This window comes from Sarcophilus harrisii, chromosome 2 (genome assembly GCF_902635505.1).
Source record: "Sarcophilus harrisii chromosome 2, mSarHar1.11, whole genome shotgun sequence".
Lineage (NCBI taxonomy): Eukaryota > Metazoa > Chordata > Mammalia > Dasyuromorphia > Dasyuridae > Sarcophilus > Sarcophilus harrisii.
In genome coordinates this window covers 500,789,642-500,806,775 of record NC_045427.1, presented here as the reverse complement: position 1 = coordinate 500,806,775, position 17,134 = coordinate 500,789,642, and the positions used below count along the sequence as shown (strand labels likewise).

Below are 17,134 nucleotides of genomic sequence, written 5' to 3'. Positions count from 1 at the left end.
GGAATAGTTAGGTTAAAAAAAACAGTAAAATGATCAAAAATTCTAATAAGGATATTTACTTATATTCTTGTAATTTTTCCCCTGTCCACTCCCCAATTTTAAAGAAAAAAATGTGAATTTATTTTTCTCCAAAGAGTTACATTTTTAAATAATTTATGTGGTGGTCAGAAAAAGTAAAAGAGCAAGGGTAAAAAAACAGGCAAGGGTAAAAAAAAAAAAACATTAAGATAGGAATGACTCTATTTCCTGGGGGGGGCGGGGGGGGGAGTTTAAGGACTGTTCTGAACCTTTTTAAACTACTCAATGAATTTTCAAAGGCCAGAGTTGGGGGAGGAATGGCGTAAAATGTTAAATTCAAAATGCTATTTTTGCATCTCTCATCAATTTATCTGCAACATTCTCTCCTCCCTGTTTTACTGATAAAGCCTCTGCTAAAAATAAGGGAAATTATGCAAGTGAATTTGAAGTCAATCAATCAATAAACATTAAGTGCTGTGTGCCAGGCACTGTGCTTAGCATTGGAAATTAAATACCCAAGTGTCACAATCCTTACTCCCAAAGAGTTTACATTCTACTGAAGGATACATTTTTACATAGAAGTAAACACAGGATATAATACAAAATAAACGCATAGTGATAGGGAAGGCATTAAGCTAATAACTGGAACGCTTAGGAAAATTATCTTAAAGGAAAAGACACTCAAACTAAGCCTTGACAGGATCTCAGCTGTCCAAAAAGAGGGGAAGGAGGAAAAGGAAGGAAAAAGAGGAAAAAGGAAAGCATTCCAGGTTAGTAGGGTAGAAGGCCAGTGCCTGCATATAGGCACTGAGAAGAAAACAAAATATTCAGGAAACAGAAAGCAAGCCACTTTGGATGGCAGAGTATGTAAGTAGTAGTAATGTGTAATCAATCTGGAAAGAAGAATGAAGCTGAACTATGAAGGAGCATTAAATACCCAAGTAAAAAGTTTACATTTTATTGTAAAGGCTCAGTTTTATCTGATTTCCAGGTCAATCTGGAGCTCCCAATAAATCAAGATAATTAGTAAAGTCATTAAACATTCCATTTTTAATCACAAATATCTCATTCTGTTCTTACAAGTACCATAGCTGGTACATGCTATTAGCTATTACTGTTTCCATTTTGGATGAAGAAACTAAAGCAAACTAAAGCGTTTAGATGATTTGCCCAAGGATACAAAACTATAGTGTCTCTGGCCAGACTCAGATCCAGTACTCTGTTCTAGTAAAAAGCAATGATCTCCATTACCTGCTGCCTTTCAAAAGAGAGGATGTATTCAGGAAAATCAATTAGGCCTGGATTATTTGCCAAAATTGTTATTTTTTGTCACCCAGGCTCTAAAAATAAGCTTTGACCGTTCAGTTCAACTCTTAATTTTTAACATTTCTTAAATCCTTCCTATTTGTTAAAATTGTAATTCATTTGTTCAGTTGTGTCCCACTCTTCATGACCCCGTTTAGAGTTTCTTGGCAAAGATATTGGATTGCCTTGCCATTTCCTTCTCCAGCACATTTTTGAGATAAGGAAAAGGAAGCAAACAGGGTCATGTCACTTGTGTCTGAGGCCAAATTTGAACTCAGGTTCACCTACTTCTAGTACTGGCATTCTATCTACTTCACCACCCAGCTGCCCTAAATTCTGTTCTAGGTACTTTGAAACATACAATTACATAGTACTATCTCCCTCAAGGAATTTGCAATCCAATATGGAAGCTAGTTTAACAATTAACACCAAGAAAATACAGGTAATCATCAACCAATACCACATCATTCATATGTAGAACAATTAGTTACAGTAGATGGAATAGTTTTGAATACTATGGATAAGTATACTTATCTTAGCAGTGTATTTTTTTTAGGGATGTCCATACTGATGAGACAGAAATATAAACTGACAGAGCTAGCTCAATTTTTTGGAGGCTCCAAAGGAAAGTGTGGGAAAGGAAAGGTATTTGACACCAAACTGAAGCGCTACAAAGCCATTATAATCATTTTTGTATGCCTGTGAAACCCAGACACTATACCAGTGCCATATCAGGAAACTGAAATGCTTCTATTTGATTTGTCTTAGGAAGATTTTAAAGATCACCTAACAGGATAAGATACCAAACACTGAGCTAGCATTCCAACTTTACTGTAGTGAATACAATTCTGAACACATTATTTGAACTCCATATTATAGAGGGTAACAGATAGTGGGGAACCCTGGGTGAGGTATAAATTCCTTTAGTCCAATGGAATCCTGCTGACCTGATTGATTTGGCTCCCCATCACCTTAAGGGCATCTCGGCCTTCCTGATAAGTCAGAGGGCTTGACAACCTGTGTTGTAATTAAAGCAGAATTATTCTAAAGTAGCAAGGGAATATCTTCATACAATAGCAAGTTGTTTGTGTGGTCCCGCATGCACAGTGTGCCATATTTATGTAAGTGTATTAGAGTATATAAGACTAAGAGAATTTTGTTTTTTTGGGTTTTTTTTTTAATAGCCTTTTATTTACAGGATATATACATGGGTATCTTTACAGCATTAACAATTGCCAAACCTCTTTCCAATTTTTCACCTCTTACCCCCCCACCCCCTCCCCTAGATGGCAGGATGACCAGTAGATGTTAAATATATTAAAATATAACTTAGATACACAATAAGTATACATGACCAAAACGTTATTTTGCTGTACAAAAAGAATCAGACTCTGAAATATTGTACAATTAGCTTGTGAAGGAAATCAAAAATGCAGGTGTGCATAAATATAGGGATTGGGAATTCAATGTAATGGTTTTTAGTCATCTCCCAGAGTTCTTTCTCTGGGCGTAGCTGGTTCAGTTCATTACTGCTCCATTGGAAATGATTTGGTTGATCCTCGTTGCTGAGGATGGCCTGATCCATCAGAACTGGTCATCATATAGTATTGTTGTTGAAGTATATAATGATCTCCTGGTCCTGCTCATTTCACTCAGCATCAGTTCGTGTAAGTCTCTCCAGGCCTTTCTGAAATCATCCTGTTGGTCATTTCTTACAGAACAGTAATATTCCATAATATTCATATACCACAATTTATTCAGCCATTCTCCAACTGATGGACATCCATTCAGTTTCCAGTTTTTAGCCACTACAAAAAGGGCTGCCACAAACATTTTGGCACATACAGGTCCCTTTCCCTTCTTTATAATCTCTTTGGGATATAATCCCAGTAGTAACACTGCTGGATCAAAGGGTATGCACAGTTTGATAACTTTTTGAGCATAGTTCCAAACTATTCTCCAAAATGGTTGGATTCATTCACAACTCCACCAACAATGCATCAATGTCCCAGTTTTCCCACATCCCCTCCAACAATCATCATTATTTTTTCCTGTCATCGACTAAGAGAATTTTGAATAAACAAACTCCTCCTGTTTGACTATCTTTGTGAGTTATGCCCCTTCACTCCTCACCCATGATCAGGATTCGAGCTGGTACTGAAATCCTCCAGCGAGTAGGTCAGGACATCAAATGTACATTTGCTAAAAAGATGATTTTATGGAGAACTCATACAGAGCAAGTGCTCACAAGATGGTCAGTAAAAAGCAGTAGAAGGACACTCTCAAGGTCTCTCCGTCAGAACTTTAGAATTGATTATATGACATAGAAGACACCAAACAGGACCACTCAGCATGACATGCCCTCATCAGAGAAGGTATTATGTTCTGCAAGCAAAACAGAATTAAAGTAGCTCAGAAGAAAAGTGAGAGATGCAAAGTTGGAGAGGCCACCCGAAATGTTAGTATGGACTATTTGTATCCAATCTATGGCAGAGCATTCTAAACTCAATTGGTCTGATCAGCCACAGCTAGAGACATTCAACTCTTACATGGTAATGTCATTTTGGTCATTGAGAATGAAGGACAACAATCATAGGAGCTAGCTACCTACAAAAACAACACCTTTTTGGCCATGTCCAATATTGAATTTTGTTCTATATCAATAATGGCTTTCTTTTTCTTTCACAATTGGTTTGGGGGGGGGGGGATGGCAGTGAGAAGAAAGGAAGACAAGAAGGAAAAAAAACTGATTTTCCTTAATTTTAAACACAAAACATTAATTTTTTTAAAAGTCTAATATTTAACTTCACAGAATGAGGTTGTAACAAATGTTGATTTTCCACTTTACAAATTCTACTTTCCAGCCAAATTAGAGTCTTTGTTGTACACAGTATTCCATCTGGTGCCTCTCCTTTTCTCATGAATAGAATATACCCCTTTCTCACTTCACCTCCTACATAGGCCTTCCATGATCCCCAGATATTAGTGCTGTCACCCAGAAAAATACATTGTATATTTTTTACAATTACTTATCTTTCTACAACCTATCTTCCAAATGGAATATAAATTTCTTGAGGGCAAAGATGTTTCTAAATTTTTTTTTCTCATCATACCTGGTATAGCATATTGTACAGAATAGGCATTTAGTAAATTTTTTTTTAATTTAAATAAATGCTATGCAGAGTCCAAGAAAAAGTTACTATGATTATTACAAAGAGGAGGAAGCATGTGAACAGAGCTGGGGAAACACTTTAGGAAGAAAAGCAGAAAAAGTAGGACTTTTGAGAGGAGGTGAGTATGGATAAGGGTGCAGAGCAGAATCCTGGGTGAGAATCTAAGAGATTATGCAGTTGAGGCTTCTTAACTTTTTTCTGTGTCATAAACTACTTGAGCAGTCAAGTGAAACATTTAAACTTTTTCTCATGTTTTTAAATACATACAAAAGATTTCTAAGAAAAGCAACTATTTTAAACAATAAAAGAGCCATGAACTGATGCTGAGCAAAGCAAGTAGAACTAAGAATACATTGTACACAGTAACAGTGAGAGAGTGTGATGACCAACTATGAAACACTTGGCTCTTCTCAGTGGTTCAGTAATCCTAAGCAATCCCAATAAACTTTTGATGGAAAACTCCATCTGCATACAGGGAGAACTATGGAGATTGAATGTAAATCAATACATGCTACGTTCAATTCTTTTTTTTCTCCTCTTGTAGTTGTTCCCTTTGGTTCTGATTTTTCTCTCCCAACATGATTCATAAAGAAATGTGTATTTTAAAAAGTTAATATAATATAGAGAATTAACTCTAATTTATAAAAAATCAAGCCATTCTCCAATTGAAAAATGGTTAAAGGATATGAACAGACAATTCTCAGATGAAGAAATTGAAACTATTTCTAGTCATATGAAAAGATGTTCCAAGTCATTATTAATCAGAGAAATGCAAATTAAGACAACTCTAAGATACCACTACACACCTGTCAGATTGGCTAAGATGACAGGTAAAAATAATGATTGTTGGAGGGGATGCGGGAAAACTGGGACATTGATGCATTGTTGGTGGAGTTGTGAACGAATCCAACCATTCTGGAGAGCAGTTTGGAACTATGCTCAAAAAGTTATCAAACTGTGCATAGCCTTTGATCCAGCAGTGTTACTACTGGGCTGATATCCCAAAGAGATACTAAAGAAGGGAAAGGGACCTGTATGTGCACGAATGTTTGTGGCATCCCTTTTTGTAGTGGCTAGAAACTGGAAACTGAATGGATGCTCACCAATTGGAGAATGGCTGAATAAATTGTAGTATATGAATATTATGGAATATTATTGTTCTGTAAGAAATGACCAACAGGATGATTTCAGAAAGGCCTGGAGAGACTTACATGAACTGATGCTGAGTGAAATGAGCAGGACCAGGAGATCATTATATACTTCAACAACAATACTATATGATGACCAGTTCTGATGGACCTGGCCATCCTCAGCAATGAGATCAACCAAATCATTTCCAATGGAGCAGTAATGAACTGAACCAGCTACGCCCAGAGAAAGAACTCTGGGTGATGACTAAAAACCATTACATTGAACTCCCAATCCCTATATTTATGCCCACCTGCATTTTTGATTTCCTTCACAAGCTAATTGTACAATATTTCAGAGTCTGATTCTTTTTGTACAGCAAAATAACGGTTTGGTCATGTATACTTATTGTGTATCTAATTTATATTTTAATATATTTAACATCTACTGGTCATCCTGCCATCTGGAGGAGGGGGTGGGGGGTAAGAGGTGAAAAACTGGAACAAGAGGTTTGGCAATTGTTAATGCTGTAAAGTTACCCATGCATATAACCTGTAAATAAAAGACTATTAAATAAATAAATTTTTAAAAATTAATTAATTAATTTAAAAAAAAAAAGGAAATGGAAGAAAAATCAGTGTTTCAGAATCCTCTAGCCAAACCAACAATTGCTAGCATCCTGAGGACGAGGGTGACACTAAATGACACTAAATAATGTGAGATGACACTAAAATAATTTCCATCCTAAAAAAAATAAAATAAAAAAATAAAAAGTTAATATACATGTATAACAAAAAAAATTTTAAAAGGGCACCACTAAATCTTACAGGAGTCCTCAAGGTCACATACTGACTTAAGAAAACTACAAATTAACATTATGTATGTTCTATTGTTATTTTGTTAAATATTTTCCAATTACATTTTAATCCAGTTTTAGGGCTTCTCACTGGAATGTAGCAAAAGCCATGTGCTCTATCTGTGTTTTAGATATGCATGGCCTCACACCTATAAAAACAGGCTAAGAGAGATGAAGTGAGTCACTGTCCTCATAGTCAACTACTCAAAGTTTTTTAGAGAGCATTTGCTCAATAAAACTTTGTTGAAGGAATAAGATTACCATGAGATTGCAATGTGGAAGGGTGGCTACAAAGTCCATTTCTATCTGGAAGATCTGCAAGCATAGGATTAAGAACCAGAAGGGGATTTAGAGACCAAAAAGCCCAATGTCCCCATTTTACAGATGGGAGAACTGAGACTCAGAGAAAGGAAGTGATTTGTGTAAGGTCACACAGCTAGTAGGATTTCAGATCTAAACTCAAGATCTTGTGGTTAGGTCTTTCCCATTTTCTGTGACCCCACTTGGGGTTTTCTGGCCAAAGGTGCTGGAGTGGTTTGCCCTTGCCTTCTCCAGCTCAGGATATTGAGGCAAGCAGGGTTCAGTGACTTGTCAGGGTCATACAGCAGAGAACTGCCTGAGGCTGGATGTGAATCAGATCCAGCACTCTATTTACAAGTCCAGATCTCCCAGACTCCAAATCCACATCTATACCACTACATACTATTACTTTTTCATAATCTGACTCTAGATTATATATTCTAATATTTCTATTATACATTACTCCCCATCACTCACTCTTCTTTCCAGATAAGCAGGCCTATATGTTCTTCTTCAAATATTGAAATTTTATCTTTTGATCAATTTTGATAGATGTGGCTCTTTTCAACAGTGAGGTGATTCAGTGGTCTTGTGATGGAGAGAGCCATCTGTACAGAGAGAGGACTGTGGGGACTGAGTGTCTTTTCTCTATTTCTGCTGTCTACTTGCATTTTGTTTTCTTACTTTTTTTCCTTTTTGATGTGATTTTTTGTGTATGTGTGCAGCCTGATAATTGTGGAAGTGTGTATAGAATAGCTGCACATGTTTAACATATATCAGATTACTTGCCGTTTGGGGGATGGGGGGACAGGAGGGAAAAAAAATTTAGAGCACAAGGTTTTGCAAGAGTGAATATTGAAAATTATCTATGTGAATGTTTTGAAAATAAAAAGCTTTTTTTAAAAAAGAAAAAATAAATACAATTTTCAAAAACATTCTATCTTTTGTTTCTTTGGCTTCTGTACAGCCAGTTGGTGTATGGCCTGGAATGCCCTTCCTTCTTACTTTTGCTTGTTAGAATCCCTACTTTCCTTAGAAAACTCAGTTCCTACAGAAGACAGTTACAGATCTCTACAGCTTATAGTGCCTATCCCTACCAAATTATCTTTTGGTACTTATTAAGTACTTACTATGTGCCAAGCACTGTGCCAAAGCTGGGGATGCAAAGAAAGGCAAGACAGTCCTTGATGTCTGGAGATGGGAGAGGTACAATGTGAAATAATTACATACAAACAAGATACTGACAGGATAAAATAGAGATAACAAAGGGAAGGCACTAGCATTAAGGAGGACTTCTTGGAAAAGGAGGGACTCAAGACTTAAGACAGGGAAGCTAAGAATCTGAGAAGAATTCCTGGCATGGGGGACAGGAAGGGAAAACCATGGGAATTAGTATGGTTTGTGAGGAACAACAAGGCCAATGTCCCTAGAATGGAGAGTACCTGAGGAATGGAATGTAAAGGAAAAAAAACAAAACTTTAAAGTAGGAAAGGGGCCAGATCATGGAGGAATCACAAGTTGATCACAGGGGGAGGTTGGGATGGGGCAAGTAGAAGAGACGATGTATCAGACCTTCATTGTGGAAAGATCGTTTTGATTGCTGAGGAGATGGACTTGGGAGTGGGGAGTTAGTTGAGTATGAGTGACCAAACAGAAGGCTATTGCAATAGTCCGGAGGAGGCGATAAAGACTTCCACCAGAGTGGTGGCAATGTCAGAGGATAAAAGGAAATATAAATGAGAGATCTTATAAAAGTAGAAGTGACAGGACTTGGTTTAAGCTTTTCCAGAATGAAGAGATGAAGATGAAGATGAAGATGAAGTTGAAGATGACACAGAGGCTGTAAACACAGATGCCTGCGAGAGGACCCCTCAACAATAATATGGAAATCACAAAGTGGGAAAGATTTTGGAGAAAGACAATGAGTTCACTTTGGGACATGCTGAAAATAAAATATCTTAAGAGATGTCAAGTTCCAGATATATGCATTGCCAAAAAGCTATAAAAGCATAAAACAGCAAGTAAGACTTTGGGACGCTCTCTATTTTGTGTTCAGGCATGTGTGTATGTCGTTCCCCTGGGGAGAATGTAAGACCTGAGGATCAGCGCGGGCTTTCGGAAAGATACAACGATATTATCTGTCCATACGCTGGTGTGTATTTATGTGTTTGTGTGTATGCAAATAAGTGCATACGCATATATGTATATACACATACACACTCACACACACACATATAAAATCTCTGCCTCCCCAAACCTAGCACCGTTCACTCAGCACAAAATTGATGCCGAATAAGCGTCTATTCGTTCCTTGCTTGACTGACAACCCCCCTGCCCCAGCCAGCTCTCAGAGAAGACAGAGTGCAGAGTAGTTGCTCAGGAAGGGATCACTAGAGTTGACTAAATAAGAGCCCGGGGGCGGGATGGGACGGGGCGAGTGGAAGAGACACGATCAGACCTTCATTATACAAAGATCGTTGTGACCGCTGAGAAGATGAACCGGGGAGTGACTTGAGCAAGGGTGACCTAACAGAAGGCTATTGCAGTCGTCCCGAGGAGGTGATAAAAACGAGAAGCATCCGAGCCTAAAGCTAAGAAAGCGTCAGCGCCAACAGTACAACCGCCACGAGACGCGCACCCTGCGTTATGAGGCATCTGCTTTTTAAAGGTTTTTCTCTGCCAGTACCACGCGAGCTCTCCCAAGAAGCTGGGAAGACGGTAGACACGAGGGGAAAAGGAGCCTTTTTTCCAAGGCCTTGCTAGTCTTCTACTTTCACCAGCCTATCGAGACTGTCCTCAACCTCTCAGGCAATGAAGGGCAAAGGCTTTTCCCTCCGCCTTGATGCTGGACCCGGCTCGGGAGGCTTGTCAAGTTTCCAAAAACCCTCCCGTGGCTTCCGCAGCCCAGGCTTCCGGCCGCCGGATCCCGCCGTTGCTAGGCTCAGTCGCTAGGGCAAGTTGCTAAGGCACCAACCGCCTCGCAGGAAGGGCGGGCAGAGTGGCTGCGCGCTCCCTTTCAATGTCGTAGCGGACCACCTCAGCTCTAAGCACGTCCGTTCCGCACGGAAACCTCCTGCTCCTCACTTGGACGACAAGGAGGGCGGCGCGGAGGAAGAAGGGGGTGACTCCGCTCCGCGCGGAGGATTGTGGGAGGAGGTCGTCTCCAGTTTCTCCTCCCCCCTTTCCCTTCCCCCCCTCCCGGCCAAGATGTCTGACATGGAGGATGATTTCATGTGCGATGATGAGGAGGACTACGACCTGGTGAGGCGCTGGGGACGGGTACACGGGGCTGGAGGCAGCGCTTGGCTCCTAGGGCCGGAGCGGCCGCGGCCGCGGCCTCGCCCCCTCCGAGCGCGTCCCCCTTCCAGGCTCTCCGGATGCAGTGACAGGACGAGTTTACCTCCTCCGCCCCCTCCCCGCATCCGGCGCTGGCCCGACTCCCCCGGCCGGCGGGAGGAGGGAAGGACGGACGAGGGCCGAGAGGGACGGGACGCCGGGTGCGGAGGGGCTGCCGAGGGTAGCCTGTCCCGCGCCCCTGGCCCTCGCCCGGCCGGGCCTGCCAACGCCGGCCGGGCCGAGCCGCGCTCCGCCCGCTCCCGCGCGCCCGCGCGAGCCGCCTCGGGGCCGGCGCGGCCGCCTAGGCCCGAGCGTTGCCCTTTCAGGCCCGGCCCGGCCCGGGCCCCTCCGCTCCCCTCCCCCCGGGGACTCAAGGGTGGAGAGAACTGGGCAGCGGTCGCCGAGCCAAACCATGGGTGCCCCTTGGGGCATCTTATGCGGGAATAGTGGGGTCTTTCAGGGACAGGCTGAATCTGGGGGAGCGGTGCAGGTGGAGAGGTCGGAAGAGCCATCGTCCCTCTCTTCTCGATCCCCTAAAAAGAAGGAATATAAATTTAAGGAATCCTTCCTTTTCTCACCTTGGATGAAGAGAAAAGCAGGGGATGTTTTGTTTTTACTTACAAATGGGGGGGATCATCTCTCGTCTTCCCCTTCTTGACTTAAACATTCCCAGGATTCTTAGTAAAAAGTATCAACGGGGCAGAAAATCTTCACCCAGACGAATTCTTATAATGACTAAGAAAGACCAAAGAAGTAATTCGGAAAAGGTCTGAAATATAAAGTAAAACTTTGTAAAGTTTTAATACACTTTACTGTTAGAGAAGGAAATCTGATTTGGGGAATAAGGAGAAAGAGTTGGAATCCGCTAGCTGGGCTGCTTTGCTGTTGATGCTTATTACGTGTGTATGGTGCTTGTTGCACTTGGTTTTCTTAGCTGTTGCTTCACCCTTGTTTTTAATTGTGAAGTTCCTTAGCACAGTACCTGGCGCTTAGCAGACCCTTCATAAATGCTTGTGGCCTGAATACGGACTGATGTAGTTACAGACGGGGATTTGGGTTTTTTTGCCTACCACATGTGTAAAAATGGCTATATGAGATCTTAATAAAATATCTTAAGTTAACGAATGGCTTTCTGTACAGAGGTAAAACCTATTTTATTTGCACTCAGTATCTTGCTTTTTTTTTTTTTTTTAAATTAGCAGTTGTGTCAGGGATATGGGGGACTGCTATGAATGAGAGTTGATGAAGTCTTTAAAAGTTATTTTTTATTAAGTTTCTAGATATTCTGATACTTGAATGACTTGTGCATTATTTAGTATAATATTTGCAAATATTTAATTGGAAGATTATAGATTTAAAACTGAAAGGGATCCTTTAGACCATCTAGTTCAGTGTTCTCAGTTTATAGATGAGGAAACCAAGACCACCACCCCCAACAATAACTTAATAGAGGCAAGGTTTGAACCTCAGTTTTCCAACTAAATCACTTAACATTACTATACTTCTTCCATCATTGTAGGAAAATCAAGTACATATGCATTTCCAAAAATAATGATAATAAAATCAGTTCCCTAAGAAATTGTTGTTAATTCTTTAAATATAGTTACTTTTTTTTTTTTTTTTTTTGAATCTGCTTTTTATCAGATCGCTTCTTAATAGAACAATGGCCTTTTCCATGTAACAACTCTTTTGGTGGTTTGAAATTTGTATCCCTCTTCTCAGAATAATGATTTTCATAATCGGAGGAAATTCTAAATTTCAATTAAAAGTCAATGAAAATTGTGATTTGCCCCCATCTTATGAATTCGTGTATCCCTAAAGTTTAAAAGCCTTGATATAGTTTCTCAAATGCTTGCTTGCTTCTGTTGACTCTTCTACCAAAAAAAGAATTTAGAAATAAAAGTTTTTATTCTAGTTCATAGCTCATAATTCTATGATTAACTTAGTCATTTTGAGAATTTGTATAGTAATGATGAGATTGTTCTTATCATCTCTAGGTGGACAAGTTGTTTTCAACAAGATTTTTGATTAAATATAAGATACTTGAACTTTGCCCTATTTTTCAACCTTGAAATAGAGGTGCAAACTAGAATACAAAATATAACAACATTCAGATTTGGGGAGCAAATTTTTAGAATTAGTTTTCTTGACCTTGTGTAATGAAATGGAATGTCTTTTAAAATTTTTCAATCAACAAGCATTCATTTCTTTTAACACCTCTGACAACCTGGATAAAGTGAAAAAATCACTTAACCTCAAGGAGCTTATATTCTTAAGGTAAAGGCAATATGTATATACACACATATATTTATATATTGTTAGTTAGTCATGTCTGACTCTTCATGACCTCATTTGAGATTTTTCTTGGCAAAGATATTGAAGTAATTTGCCATTGCCTTCTCTAACTCATTTTACAGATGAGAATACTGAGGCATAGAGGGTTAAGTGACTTGCCTAGGGTCACACAAATAGTAAGTATCTGAAGCCAGATTTTAAATCAGTAAGATTTCTTCCTGATTTCAGGTCCAGCACTTCGTCCACTGTGCCACCTAGATGGACATTTATGAATATACAGAATATGTACAAAGTTAGTACTAACAAGTTTTGGAAAGAATTTAAACTGCCAACTGGGGTACACTAGAAAAGGCTTCTTATTAAAGATAGCACTTAATCTGAGTCTTAAAGGAAACCACCAGGAATCCTAAATGTGAGGAGGGAATGCCTTCAAGGAATGATGAAGTCAGTCCAAAGGCACAAGAAATTAGAGATAGAACTTCTGTATTTGTGGAACAGCAAACAGGCCAAAATGAATGAGAGTGGATTGTGTGTAAAGATACTGTAAAAGTAGAAAGGGACCAAGTTCTGAAAAGCTTTAATTGCCAAACAAAAGTTTGTGATCCTCTAGGTCAGGGATCCTCAGACTTTTTAAATAGGGGGCCAGTTCACTGTCCGGCCAGACTATACTAAAAACAAAAACTTTGTTTTATGGGCCTTTAAATAAAGAAACTTCATAGCCTTGGGTGAGGGGGATAATCGTCCTCAGCTGCCACATCTGGCCCACCAACCGTAGTTTGAGGACCCCTCCTGTAATAAGGAGCTATTAGAATTTGTTGAAGATGGGTGACTGCCATAATTAATTCTGCAGTTTCCTAGTCAGTTGGACATCTATGTGGAGGATGTCTTGGACTGAACAGAGGTTTGAGATAGGAAAACTGACTATGAATCTACTACAGTAATCTATAGGAAGGATGTTAAGAAAGTAAAAATGAGAAGACAGCACCTAAGTGGATACTCGAGAGAGGTGATGTAAATAAAAGACTTGGTAACTAGTTAGATGTATGGGATGAATAAAAGTGTTTCCTTATTTTTATTTTCTCTGTGAGACCAAAAGCTCTTGGTCATTTTTGTTCATCTTCACATCAGGACTCTTAGTATGCTATACCACTTGGCCATTTCCAAACACACACCTTGGACATTTGCTACAAGTAATGCACTGGTCCCTGTATGAAATAGGAATAGAATATAGGGCTGGTAATGTAAGCTGAATTTAGTGAATCCAAACTTTTTACTTTTTCGAAAGTCTGTCATTCTGATAGATTTAGAAAATATAGTGCCATACAATAATATCTGAGAAAATGGGATGTGTTTATCTAAAACTATATCATTGCATCACTCATAAAAGTAATCATCAGTCTGTGAACCCAAAGTTTAAAAGGAATGAAAACAGGCTTAATTTTAAAAAGGAAAAAAAAAAGCCCTAAGCCTAGAAGAAATTCAATATATTTTATCTCTTCTTTCTAGTATGATCCTATTTGATTTTCACGGGAGTGTGGTATTTCTCATTGGCTGATACATGTTTCTTTGCCTTGTAATCTGAAGAGCAGCAATAGGAAGAAGGGAAAGAAAGGGGGATTGATTAATTAATATGCTTTAAGTTAGTGCAAGTTTTACAGATTTATAGCTATGTTCCATATTTATAATTCTCAATATTTGTTACAAAGTTATGATTTTTCTTTTAATTAAAATTATGCCATTACCTGTACATTACCTGTACCAAAATTTGATTACAAGCTATTACGATTTAATGAAATTGCCAGGTACTTCTAATACTAAACTCTGAACAGGATTCAGTACAACTGTGTACTATGGCAAATTCCAAGCAGTACTGAATCATATAATAAAGTTCCACTGTGTTAGTGCAGTGCCTGTAAGTTGTAAGCATTAAATGCTGATAGTTATGTGCATTTTTTTTTATTATAACTTTTTATTTACAAGATATGTAATTTTTTAGCATTGACAGTTGCAAAACCTTTTGTTCCAGTTTTTCCCCTCCTTCCCCTACCCCCTCCCCCAGATGGCAGGTAGACCAATACATGTTAAATATGTTAAAGTATATGTTAAATACTACATATGTATACATGTCCATGTAGTTATTTTGCTATGTGCACTTATTTCAATAAAAATTATCCAGAAAGTATAGTAATCTAGTTAGTGTTTACTTGTAATTTTCTTGTATAAAATTATTTGGCATGTTTTTCAAAACACTTTTTCATTCACTTTTTAAAAAAAGTTGAGTAGGAGATATTACATACTTTTATCATATGGGGTGAACTTTATGAAAATCAGGTTTCACCTCTTGTTAACAATGCCATCAAAGAAAATTATTTTTCTATATACTGGAGATTGATCTCTAATGTTATAATAAGGACATAAGTTTAATTTAGCAGATAATAGTGTTTTGGACTGAGAAGATCCAATTTGATGGAAATGGAATAAGAGATTATTCTCAAACAGAGAAGTGGCAGAAAAGTGTTTAGTCCATTTGAGGATAAAAAATTCAAACTCTCCAGGTAAAATGAGAGGCCCTGAATTAGCTACCATGATCCAGATTAGGAACCTAGAGTCATTGGAGATAGTTTCCAAAGGACAAAGGCCTACTATCATGCCATAGTTATAAAAGCTCAGTTAAGTGTCGGGTATCATAAAGAAGAACATTGCTGCAAAACAAAAAATATTGTATCCTGATATAAACATGTGGTATGGTCATTCTTAAGATGTGTGTAGGATTAAATTTATATTATGTCAAAGAAGTATGACTATAAATGTTAAGGTGTGACAGATTTTTTTTTAAGTATCTATGGAGAATGGTATTATTCCCTTTATAATAATCATATTGGAAGGCACATGTTTTAGTAATTCTGCCAAAGCTAAATTTTTTTTAGAAAACATTTAGAGAGGTAGCATTGTGCAGTAGAAAGAATATTAGACCTGTAGTCAGAAGACTTGGGTTTTATGCTTAGCTCTATTACTCCAATAGCTCTGTGACCCTAGTGCAGGCCATTCAAGCTCTCTAGATCTGATTTTCCACATTGTTAAAATGAAAAGATTAAATTAGGTAGCCTGAAATCATTTTGCACTCTAAATCTGTGACCTGTGAACATTTAATTCAGAGTATTTTTCAGCATTGGCTGTCTGTTCTTTTGAATTACTAGTGAGTCTTCATACTTTGGAAATGATTTTAATTTTTTGAAATATCTGAAATTGGTTCAAAGCCAAAACTAGTGAATAAGCATCCCATTAAGCGTTATGACTATGAAACAAAGAGAAGTTTTTGTTTGGTACATTTTTTGAAGAAATTTTTAAGTAAAGAAAACATTGTTGAAATAAGGGCATTATGGCTTCATAGAATCAGCATCAGCCTACATCTGGAAGAGACATTGGAAGTCATCTTATTTAGCGCTCTCATTTTGAAAAATTAAGACACTGAAGCCTAGAAAGGTTACTTGGAGCAAGAACATAGAAGTAAATGGCAGAAGTGGGATTTAAACTCAAGACTTAGGACTGCAAGTTTAGCTCTCTTGGTTACCTACCAAGGTGTAATGGAAAAAGCACTGGCTGTGGAATCAAGAGAAGGAGTTCTGATAATAGCTGTGTGCTCTGAGCAAGTCACAACTTCTTTGAACCTCAGTTTCTTACTGTGCTAAGTTGGGATAAGGGTAACACCACCTAATTTACAAAACTGATGTTAAAGAAAGTGAGAAATCTTTAAAACACTATCTAAATAGGAATTGCTATTTGGATAAGTGAGCTCCTTTTTAGACATCTTGAATTGTACGTCCTATAGACTGTAAAGCTCAAAGGAGTCCAGAACTGAAAATATTCTCTTAATTTCCCAAATATTCCTGTTACTGTGGCTATTGCTATCAGCTGTTTTCCCAGTCACACAGACATGCTGAAGGGTTATCCTCAACTCCTCTCTTACCATCCAGTCTGTTGCTAAAGTCCTTTGCTTTCTAGCTTTGTTAAAAAAAAAAAAAAAAAAAAAAAAAAAGTCTCTTATATTCCCCCTTCTGTTCTCTAACACTACTACCAGCCTAGTTCAGGCTCTTAATCCTCTCACATCTGGTCTGTGGAAATAGCCTTCTGATTGGTTTTCCTTCCTCAGGTTTCTCTCCACTAATCCATCAAATTGATTTTCCTAAATTGTAGATCCGATCTTGTCCACCTCCCTGTTGGGCACAGAGATTCCAGTGGCTCCTTCTCACCTCTAGGATCAATTATAAATTTTTTTGGCATTCAAGGTCTTTTGTAACCTGATCCCCTCCTGACTTCTTATATTTTAATTGTTCCTCCAACCTCTACCCTCTTCCCCCAAGACACACACATTCCATCTCTCTATTGGATGCATTTTAACTAGCTGTCCACCATTCCAGGAATTCTCTGCCCTAATTCTTGTCTCCTGGCCTCCTTCAAATTCTAGTTATAATCCTATTTTTAACTAGAAACCTTTCCAGGTCTCTATTAATTCTAGTGCCTTGTCTCTGTTTATTATCTCCAACTTATTGTGTGTATGTATGTGTGTCTTGTTTGTATGTAATTATTTGTGGTGTTTCCTTCATCTGTGAGCTGCTTGAAAGCTAAAAATGTTAAACCCTTTATATTCTCAAGCTCTTAGCAGAATACTTGGCACAGATTTAGCCATTGCTCTTTGTGGTTTGTTTTTTAGTGTACATTTTTT

At 38.4% G+C, this 17,134-nt stretch overlaps 1 protein-coding gene across 2 annotated transcripts in view; it reads left to right on the top strand.

Annotated features, from left to right (window-relative positions):
• The first annotated feature begins 9,732 nt into the window (after positions 1–9,732).
• The window catches only part of COPS2 (COP9 signalosome subunit 2), a 52,527-nt gene continuing 45,125 nt past the window's right edge, over positions 9,733–17,134 (top strand). Inside the window, exon 1 of one of the 2 annotated variants that reach the window (XM_012545329.3) lies at positions 9,733–10,041. In XM_012545329.3, the coding sequence (XP_012400783.2) occupies positions 9,988–10,041 (54 nt within the window). In that variant the 5' untranslated portion in view covers positions 9,733–9,987. The remainder of the gene's footprint in view (positions 10,042–17,134) is intronic. The other variant, XM_012545331.3, reaches the window with a different exon arrangement.